Below are 10597 nucleotides of genomic sequence, written 5' to 3'. Positions count from 1 at the left end.
TAAAACCTAAGGACACTGAAAGCAACAGCAATAGTCAAACAAAAATGAGGCAAATGAGGGGCAGCAAGTTAGCTCAGTCAGTTAAACATCGGACTTTTGATCTCTCCCTCCCTCCCTCCCTCTCTGCCCCTCTCCCGCTCGCACGCTGCCTCTCAAAATCAATAAACTTAAAAAAAAAATTTTTAATGAGGAAAATGATTTGAAGTAATTTTCCTTGAATCATGATGAATCCACAGATGTTACTGATTCTGCTCAACTGTTTCTTCCACGAGTCAAGGCCTCAGCACAGAGCTGAGAAGCAACTGAAGAATTAGCCTGTATGCATGGTCTGTGGAACAGCCCGACAACTGCAAACACGAATATTTTCAAAGTTGAGAAAACACTAATTCGGTAGAACACGGATTAGAACCTGCTAAAACGTAATACGGCAAATCCTTTGTGGAAACTGTGTCTCTCATCAGTATTGACTCTATTCAATCTACTGGTAACATCAACAGTTAACTTCATTTGCTCTCAGGCACTTAACCAGCTTTACCAGATGCATATTTGTAATCTACTTTGATGACAAGAAACGCTACCTTTGAACCCCAGTCAAGCAAAATGATACCCATTCTTTTCATCAGTAGACCACCATCATAAAATGCTGTACACAATTACTACGGTTACACTTTGAATTTCGTCTATAAAAAAGTTACGGAAGTTTCTTTTCCTAGATTTTGATTCTTGCCCCATAAAGTGTATGTACTATCTGGCCCTTTACAGAAAGAGTCTGTAAACCCCTGAAATTGACAATCATTACCACCATTTTGCACATGACAAAATAAAGGCAGAGGTTCAGCGATTTGACTGAGGTCTCCCAGCTAAGCGGACATGCAGGCTAACATCAGAGCACACGATATTCACCACTGACCCGACAGCAAACACACAGAGAAGATCTGAGGAAATAAAACTGATGGCATACATAGGAGACACTAAAGGTACCACCCACGTTATAAACTCACATTGGTACAACCAGAACAAGCTGTTTTAGAATCTAACCAGAGACGATGGGCTCAGGACCTGGCCTATGTGTCACGGCAAAAAGAAAACCATCATGTCAAACTTAAAGCTTAATCACTTCTGGGAAAGATACCAACTCTCAAAAAAAGTACAAATCTGTCTTAGAGGCATAAATTTATAGCTCATGATTTCACAAGTGAGACTTTATTATCAAGAGATTTGGAAGGGGTGCCTGGGTGACTCAGTTGAACATCCAACTCTTAATTTTGGCTCAAGGTCATGATCATGGTTTGTGAGATTGAGCCCCAAGTCAGGTTCCCTGCTGGGGATCCTCTCTCTGCCCCTCCCCAGTTCATGGCACGTGTGCTCGCTCGCGCTCTCTCTCTCTCTCTCTCTAAATAAACGAATAAACTTTAACAAAGGAAAAAAAAAGAGAGCGATTTGGAAAAATAATTAAGTCTGAGGTCCTGAGAAAGAAACTTATCCATCCACAAACTGCCATCCTGTCCCCATCTAGTCTGAGGTGTCCTTTTTCTTTTGCAAATGGAAAGATGAAAGAAAATATAAAGACGTTCTATCTAATACATTTACTGCAATCCTAGGAAACAAGAACAGAAATGATACATTGAAATCCATGTTATGAGCAATTTTGTGACCAGGAAAGCCCTAAGTATGGCAGTTGTTTGATGTCTACTTCTCAAGGCATTTAATTAAAACACTGAAAAAGCAGTATTGGGTTTTCTATTTTAATTAAATATTCACAACAGATTGTGATTAAGTTTGCAATTAACAGGTACTTAGGGACATCTAACGTACTAAATTGTAAAACTTTATCAGTTGTGCAAACAGGGTACATATCTCAGAGAGCTGGTGGTGAGAGAATACCAATTACCCAATTCATGTAAAAGATAAACCAACAGGACCACAGACAGAGTACACTACGTTATGGATACACTTCCCCCCACAAACAAAATCTCCCTGGACATAAATGAGCTCACCTGCTCACTGGCAGATAAGCTAATTTGCTGACATCCTGGGCTGCTACCCTAAAAGGGTTAGCTTTCTGCCACACCAGCAAAAACTCAGGACCCAGTTCACACTCCCGACTGGGAATTTACCCTGGAGAACAAGGTGAGCAGACACTGACACAGCTGGGCCAGCCTGGCCCTAGTCCCTCCAGCGGTGTCCACACTGAGCATTGCAGCATTTGTAGAAAGTGGTCATTGGCTCATCTGCAGAGCGGGTCTGAAGCTGCATAAAATAGGCACGAGGATGCTCGCATTTCGGGCAGGACTCTAGCAACAAGAAAAAACAAGTGACTCACATTATTCAAAAAGATGATGTTAATGACCAAAACACACCGCTTAAGAGTAGGTGTTGTGGAAAGGCAGTAAAGACCCTCCTCCTGCTGCATTCATCTGGTACCCTTTGCCTAGGCTACCTTGTACCATGATTTAAGGCTACAGTTAGTGGCAACATTCCCCCTATGCTCTCACACTGAGGGAACTGAGGATACCTACGACTTGGAAAACACTCCTGCATCCTTCCGGGGGTCCCATTTTTCTTTTCTAATCTGGCTGAAGACTGGTTGGAAATGTAACATGAAAATTGACTCATGGCTACCATGTGCATTATGGGGTCCACTCCCTGAAGAATCTTCTGAGTGCATTTCCATCACCAGCGCCTTCTCATCTTCCCAGGGGAGCCCCCAGTGTATGATGAATCCACTTCCCCTTACATTTAGGGATCCAGGGGCGCCTCAGGTCGTGACCTCACGGTTCGTGAGTTTGAGCCCTGTGTGGGGCTCTGTGCTGACAACACAGAGCCTGCTTGGGATTCTCTCTCTCCTTCTCTGTCTGCCCCTCCCCTATTCACACACACTCTCTCTCTCTCTCTCTCTCTCTCTCTCAAAACAAATAAACTTAAAAAAAAAAAAAAGACAATTTAGGGATCCCTTTTGGCAACAGTTCCTCAGGCTATTCTTATGAAGATCTCACCACACCCCCCACACCTGTGCAAAGTGCCTCGAGGCAAAGTTATTTCACTTTGAGAAACTGACCCTACTCTTCATAACACCTTCAAACACTCTCAAACACCATTTTGAACACTAGGTACATAATTCATCTCCTTTTGACGAATTCTGCCAATGCTAATTTTACCCTATCAAATTTGGATGTTCTTCCAGAGGGGAAAAAAAGATGGTACTAAGCAGAAGTTGGCTCTTCCTCCACTAAGTACAGGCGTGTCTAGGGCTCTCCTCTTTCCTTCCTTGCCCATGTTTACCTCTATCAGATATGAAACAAGACTTAAAAAAAAGCACTTTACGGGAACCCTCTTGCACTGTTGGTGGGAATGCAAACTGGTGCAGCCACTCTGGAAAACAGTGTGGAGGTTCCTCACAAAATTAAAAATAGACCTACCCTATGACCCAGCAGTAGCACTGCTAGGAATTGTCCCAAGGGATACAGGAGTGCTGATGCATAGAGGCACTTGTACCCCAAAGTTTACAGCAGCACTCTCAACAATAGCCAAATTATGGAAAGAGCCTAAATGTCCATCAACTGATGAATGGATAAAGAAGATGTGGTTTATATACACAATGGAGTACTACAGGGCAATGAGAAAGAACGAAATACGGCCCTTTGTAGCAACGTGGGTGGAACTGGAGAGTGTGATGCTAAGTGAAATAAGCCATACAGAGAAAGACAGATACGATATGTTTTCACTCTTATGTGGATCCTGAGAAACTTAACAGAAACCCATGGGGGAGGGAAAGGAAAAAAAAAAGAGGTTAGAGGGGAAGAGAGCCAAAGCATAAGAGACTCTTTAAACTTTTTTTTTTTTTTCAACGTTTTTTATTTATTTTTGGGACAGAGAGAGACAGAGCATGAACGGGGGAGGGGCAGAGAGAGGGAGACACAGAATCAGAAACAGGCTCCAGGCTCCGAGCCATCAGCCCAGAGCCTGACGCGGGGCTCAAACTCACGGACCGCGAGATCGTGACCTGGCTGAAGTCGGACGCTTAACCGACTGCGCCACCCAGGCGCCCCCAAAGCATAAGAGACTCTTAAAAACTGAGAACAAACTGAGGGTTGATGGGGGGTGGGAGGGTGGGTGATGGGTATTGAGGAGGGCACCTTTTGGGATGAGCACTGGGTGTCGTATGGAAACCAATCTGACAATAAATTTCATATATTGAAAAAAAGAAAAAAAAAAAAAAAAAGCACTTTAAAGCTCTCGGGCACTAACTTTTAAAAATCGACACCGGAATTTTTTCCCTTAGGCTCTGACTTCTTTCAGTCCTGTCATTGTTGGTATCATCACAGCTATGGAGTGTGTTGGATCGACTCACTTCACGCTCTCATAATCAGGGAATATGGAATAGCCCCAGAAAGGTCAAGAGAGCCCAGCAAGGTCATAAAACATGAAGAGGTCACTCTGAGACTCTAGTCTAGGTCTGTGCCTATACTGTCTGTCTTAGCAACGAATTATTAAAGGAAAACATTAACACACTTTCTATTTTTAGAAGCTCACTTCCTCCAAGTACATCACTGATTCGGACATGTGGAAGTGTCACCGTAAGCAGCCTCAACAGCCTCATCTCTCTCCACAGCTCAGTACCAGAAAAGGTTCCGTCTCGGGGCGCCTGGGTGGCGCAGTCGGTTAAGCGTCCGACTTCAGCCAGGTCACGATCTCGCGGTCCGTGAGTTCGAGCCCCGCGTCAGGCTCTGGGCTGATGGCTCGGAGCCTGGAGCCTGTTTCCGGTTCTGTGTCTCCCTCTCTCTCTGCCCCTCCCCCGTTCATGCTATGTCTCTCTCTGTCCCAAAAATAAATAAAAAACGTTGAAAAAAAAAGAAAAGGTTCCGTCTCACCTGCAGTAGAGTCAACATTCTCCCAGGCAGCTGCTCCACCAAGCACATCATCCACTTCTTTCAGCTTTGGGTATTTCCGATTTGTTACCTAACAAACAACAGCAAGTCTTCAGGCTCCAAGTAAGGGAACATTACAAACCTGGGTCACCAAACCATACCTGTCCTCAAGTGTCTCGCCAGACTTCCTTCAAGGCAGACTAGAGGGTTACTAAAAGAAAACAGTTTCTACTCTCACAGAGCAGGACTTGCCATTGGGATTTAGAGGATCCAGGCTTGGGATACCCCCCAAAAGAAGAGAAAAAGTCACTGGTGAGAAAAAAAAATCTCTGCGAGGACTGGATGACACGCCAGAGCAGGAAGGAAAACAGCACAGGTGGGATCTCACACTTCTACGGTACTACATAACCCAAAAAGAGAGAAACACAATAAAGCCAAAGCGTACCACTTGGCTGGGGAGCCCAGCCAGAGAGCTTTCAAAGCGGGTCACATTGGGCTTCCTTCCCAAGTTTTACCACCCATCCTTGAAATTTCAGGGTTACCTAAGAGTTCACTCTTCCCAGTTTCAGATCCTAAACTCCCACAACACAGCCCTGCGGCAGAGTAATACACAAACATTAGGAGGGAGGGCTCTGCTTCTAAAAAGTAAAAGCGTGCTAATAAATAAGGATGCTATTATCAAGGCAAAATAACAACTTACAAGAGAGTGCATTATTTCACTACATTCCAGGTTCACACCAGAGCATAACAGGGTACAAAACAAACATCATTGCTTTCCTTACACCTTATGTCTTAGTAGTGATAAAGCACCTAAGTTACAAAGTATATTAGAAGGCAAGGAGTCCGATGGATTAAAATAAAAAAGGGAAGGCGGACAAAATGGGGGGAGGAGCTGAAGTTTTAAACGCAGCAGTCACTTAAGACACGACCAACGAGTGGCATGGTTATCTAGGGGAAAAGTAAGCCGAGCAGAAGGCATGTGCAAAAGCCCGGGTAGCACGTGCGCAATGGGGGCTCCTCCAAGAGGCTGCTGTTGCTGGGGACGAAGAGTACATTAGGACGTGCCATCAGACTTGGAAGGTCGCGGAGAGGTGCTGGCGTCAGAGCCTACCCGGCCCTGGGAATGTGCGGGGGAGATACTGAGACTTTTCGAGCACAGGACGGACTTGATCTGACCTAAACGTTGACAGGATCACTCGGGCAGCTGCCGTGAATACAGTGAAGGGAACGCGCGCGCGGGCCGGAAGCCCGAGGGCGAGGTTAGGACTGCAACGCCAGGAGATGACTGGACGGAGCCCAAGGTGACGGCAGTGGGGCGGGACAAACAGCCGGATCAAGGTAGGGACCACAGGATCTGCATCCGACGGGAAGTGGCTGCGAGAGCAAGGGCGCATGAAGGCGGACTCGGGGCTGGTGGGAGGGGAAACGGGAGGTTCCCGGCTCGGCGCCGGCCTCTGGGCCCCACCTTGCGGGTGATGTTGTGCACGTAGGGGCAGGTGTTGCAGGCGAAGCGGTGGCAGCGCTGTCCCTCTTCCACGATTAGCCCATTCCCGCAACCCGGGCAGAAGAGCAGCATGGCGGCCGCCTGGGTCCCGCAAGCTACCGGCAACCCCCGCGTCCGGCCGCGGGGCACTGACACCAGGCCCGTCTCCAGCTCACATTGGTTCGGGAATCCGCCCCACCTCCCGGCCTACCAATGGAAACGCCGATTTCGCGTTCCCAGTGAGCACTGCGGCAGGCCGCCTCGCGCTTCTCATTGGTCCTCGTGGCGGCCCCGCCCCTCGCAAATCCCGCGACTGGGCTGCTGTCCCCGCGGGTGAGCGCCCCGCCTCCGTCGCGTACCCCAACAGGTAGCGCGGGACGTGCCTGGGGACTAAGAGGCGCCCTGGAGCAGGCGGAGGAGGAGGTGGCTGTGCGGCCCGAGACGCCCGAGGACGATGAGGACGAAGAGGAGGCGCTGCCACACTCCGAGGCGGTAGACGTGTTCCAGGAGGGTCTCGCCATGGTCGTGCAGGACCCGCTGCTATGCGATCTACCGATCCAGGTGCGCGCGGGCGGGGAGCCGCCGGGTGTCGTTCCCCGCCGGGCGGTGCTCCCGCTGACAGACCTCTGGAGGCCCTGATGGGGAGCTAGGGGAAGGCGCCTCTGGGCTCAAACGAAGGTCTTAACCGGGGCGGGGATGGAGGTGGGGGTTGGGTGGGCGAACGAGGCTCTCACCTGGCGAGCAGAATTTAAAGGGGTCGAAACAAACCACAACAAAATTAAAAAAAAAAAAAAAAAAAAAAAAAAAAGTCAGGCTATATGACCTTTCAATACACTGTTTCAAAAACTCGAAGGTCATGTGAATAAGTATGTGATAAACAAAACAGTGAAATTTTACGTAAAGACCAGATCAGCATTGATGGTTTTTCACTTATCAGCCTTCAGTGTGCCTCAGGACGGTCCTGTCTTGAAATCCTTGTAGCAGGAAGAACAGTGTCAGTTCAGTCTGAGAGCCCCTAATTACCAGGATTCAGGCCAGGGCCCAGGACAATGTAGACATGAGTCAAGTGTGCAAGATTTACCAGGACGCCACAACACGGTAATGATAAAACATTGTAATACAACTAAAAAATAATACACTTAAAAAATAAAACTCCAGGGGCGCCTGGGTGGCTCAGTCGGCTAAGCGTCCGACTTCAGCTCAGGTCACGATCTCATAGTTCGTGGGTTGGAGCCCCGCGTCCGGCTCTGTGCTGACAGCTCAGAGCCTGGAGCCTGTTTCCGATTCTGTGCCTCCCTCTCTCTGACACTCCCCCGTTCGTGCTCTATCTCTCTCTGTCTCAAAAATAAATAAACGTTAAAAAAATAAAACTCCAATATGAGCAAAATAACAAGGATGGTAAAGGTAAAGGTAGACTCACGTCTACATTGTCCTGGGCCCTGGCCTGAATCCTGGTAATTAGGGGCTCTCAGACTCAACTGGCATCGTTCTTCCTGCTACCGAGCCCCAGAACCCGGATCTGATCCTCATCCTCCTGTTTCTGCACTCCTCTTTCTCCCGAGATCCTATCCACTTTGCACATTAAATACAAACGTGTGGGTGGAACTGGGGAAAACCCTAACATACAAGCAAGAACTTTTGTTTCTTGTTCTTCATAAAATACGGTACTGCTTTTTGGACACTATCAGCTTGCTTTCTTTTGTTGCTGTTTGGGATGGTAAAGAGAGGCAGGGATCCCACTTTCACCCTTGGTCTTTTTGTAGGTTACTTTAGAAGAGGTCAATTCACAAATAGCACTAGAATATGGCCAAGCAATGACAGTCCGAGTGTGCAAGATGGATGGAGAAATAATGCGTAAGTGCTCCCTTCTCCTTTTGGACCATGCAGTCTGAGTTTTCACACAGGCAAGATGCTAACATGGCTGCTCAGTGGGAAACTCAAGGGCCACGTCCAAGGATACTGGGGCAAGCACAAGCCTACCCTAGCCAGATCTGAATCGCCATCCAAAACCATCTGGACAGAGCTTCTGGGTTCCTTTCCTGCCATCCGAGGCTGTGGCTCCCCGCCACGGCTGTTCTCCTTTTGTGTTGCAGCTGTGGTTGTGGTACAGAATGCTACGGTCCTGGACCTGAAGAAGGCCATTCAGAGATACGTGCAGCTCAGGCAGGAGCGGGAAGGAGGCATTCAGCACATCAGCTGGTAAGTGGAGCCACAGGAAGGGCTGGTGCAGCACGAGCACCTGCTGCCTGAATGCTGCAAAGTGCCAGCGGGGTCTGAGCTCCCTGTCCCAAGCGTGGAGACGTGGTGGCTGCCTCCATGCCTGGGAGTCCTGCCTCAGCTGCTCTTTCACCTCACCTAGATAGCATTTCCAGTGGCCGGAAGTGGTCTCCCTGGTTACGGATGGGGCAGCTTTCGGCAGCCCCACCCCATCTTTACATGGGTGCTCTCCTCACTCCCACTAGGTCAGATGTCTTGTTGCCTGTGTGTTGGTATTGCCGCCTGTTTTGTTAATAAGGTGTGTTTGGCTCCCAGCCGCCCCACACAGCCCGTTGAGAGCAGTGCTTCCTTACAGCTGCCTCATGCCCGGTGCATACGTGGTGCAGGAAAGGCCAAGAAGAGGCCACCTGCCCTGGGCCCCCAGGACTGAGCACCTTGAGCTCATCTCACACACAGCCCCTGCATCCCAGCTGGCCAGTCACCGTGCTTGTGGTTTAGCTGAATCCCCATCTGAATCTTGCAGGTCCTATGTGTGGAGGACATACTACCTGACCTCTGCAGGAGAGAAGCTCACTGAGGACAAGAAGAAGCTTCGAGAGTAAGTTGGGGCCACATTTTGAGCTGCATCTAGTGTGTTGCCCTCTTGTGCCCCAAGCCCTGCCAGAGGGCCGGGGCCTCTTCCCTGGAAGGAGGAGTCTTAAATCACTTACCGGGGAATAACCAAGACCAGCACAGTCCCTGGATGGACTGACTCCTCTGACTCCTTCCTGCAAGGAGCTTCCTGGGGGCCCTTCCTACCGGAATGGGAGGCATAAGCACAGTGTGAGTGAGCACTGCTCACTAGTGGCAGTGTGGGGCTTCCCACAGCCAGAGGAGGCCAGTGAGAGCATGTGTGCAGGAGAAAGGCTGCCCGCTGCCACAGTGTGGGCTATGGGGTGATGGCCACTGCCACTTCCTCACCTTCCTGGACACAGTGCTCTTCCTATTTGTCCTTTCTTGGTCCCTGACATGAGTCTCTGGTGAGGAGTCACAAACAGACCTCACACTACAGCCCTCCTCTTTCAGTTACGGTATCCGGAATCGGGATGAGGTGTCCTTCATCAAAAAGCTGAGGCAAAAATGAACCTCCAGACAAGGACAACCGTGCTACTGACCAAGCTCTCCCCACCCCCAGGAGGAAGCCTTCGACAACTGTTCCCTTTTTGCAGAAGAGTGTTGAGGTGGCCTGCACCTAGCTGGAGCACCCTAATCATGTGGCAGATGGGCCTGGCCCTCTGTACAGGGTTCATCCATTTGCTTCTTAGTTTGAAAAGTAAAAAAGCCACAGTACTTGGGGCAGGAGGGACTGGTGCTGCCCAGTCCCAGAGGGAAAGCAAGGGCAGAGACTAGGGCAAGTGAGTGCTAAGGTGGAGGACGCTTCACCTGAGCCCTGTGGCCACCCCCTGGCCATGAGACCCTTTTACTGTGATCTCTACAGCAGGGGGCAATAAAGGCAGAGTGGCTGGCTTTCTGTTTGTGCTTATGGGGAAACAAGGGCCTGGGATCAAGAGTATGTGGGTGGGGCCCCCAGCCTCAGCTCACAGGGTTCACCTATAGCAACACCTTCACCCTTTGGCTGCTTCCGGAAAGGGAGGTAGCCTGGGGCTGAACTTTGAGCTGCCGGCTGGGTAGGTGGTATTGGGGTCGGAGATGCTTCCCCTTGGGGGGGGGGGGGGGAGGAGGGCAGGGGTGACCACACAGCTATGGGTTCTTCTTTCATTATCAGCTGCCAGTCACTGTGAGGAAGGGGGACAGTGTACTCCCATCCATCTGACTGAGAGACTTCACTGGAAGGTATATTTGACGCTTAGTTCCCTGTTGTGGGGAATTGTGGGCACGGTGGCCAGTGGCCTGAAGGATCTCCCTCCACAGCCCCCAGCCAGAAGCCAGAAAGACGAGGCAGCTCCGGTAAGTCAGTGGCAGCTAAAACGCTCCCAGTCCGTTTACTGGCCACATGAGGTGGTCGTCAGGAGACTGGCTGGAAGGTAAT

General features: G+C 49.5%; 2 protein-coding genes across 2 annotated transcripts; one reads left to right on the top strand and one right to left on the bottom strand.

The window, feature by feature from the left end:
* Positions 1 to 1731: 1731 nt before the first annotated feature.
* POLR3K (RNA polymerase III subunit K) lies at positions 1732 to 6552 on the bottom strand. Its single transcript, XM_058709982.1, has 3 exons — positions 6334 to 6552; positions 4872 to 4959; positions 1732 to 2294 (listed from the first exon to the last, which is right to left on the bottom strand). The coding sequence occupies exons 1-3, from the start codon at positions 6442 to 6444 to the stop codon at positions 2167 to 2169; spliced, it is 327 nt and encodes a 108-aa protein (XP_058565965.1). The 5' UTR covers positions 6445 to 6552; the 3' UTR covers positions 1732 to 2166.
* SNRNP25 (small nuclear ribonucleoprotein U11/U12 subunit 25) lies at positions 6087 to 10074 on the top strand. The gene is made up of 6 exons (XM_058709983.1): positions 6087 to 6206; positions 6719 to 6912; positions 8115 to 8205; positions 8445 to 8550; positions 9092 to 9166; positions 9634 to 10074. Exons 2-6 carry the CDS (start codon positions 6871 to 6873, stop codon positions 9689 to 9691), a joined length of 372 nt encoding a protein of 123 aa, XP_058565966.1. The 5' UTR covers positions 6087 to 6206; positions 6719 to 6870; the 3' UTR covers positions 9692 to 10074.
* The last annotated feature ends 523 nt before the right edge of the window (positions 10075 to 10597 follow it).

Source organism: Neofelis nebulosa, chromosome 18 (assembly GCF_028018385.1).
Source record: "Neofelis nebulosa isolate mNeoNeb1 chromosome 18, mNeoNeb1.pri, whole genome shotgun sequence".
Classification (NCBI taxonomy): Eukaryota; Metazoa; Chordata; class Mammalia; order Carnivora; family Felidae; genus Neofelis; species Neofelis nebulosa.
Note: the sequence above shows the minus strand (reverse complement) of the source record. Positions and strands in the feature narration are given on the sequence as shown.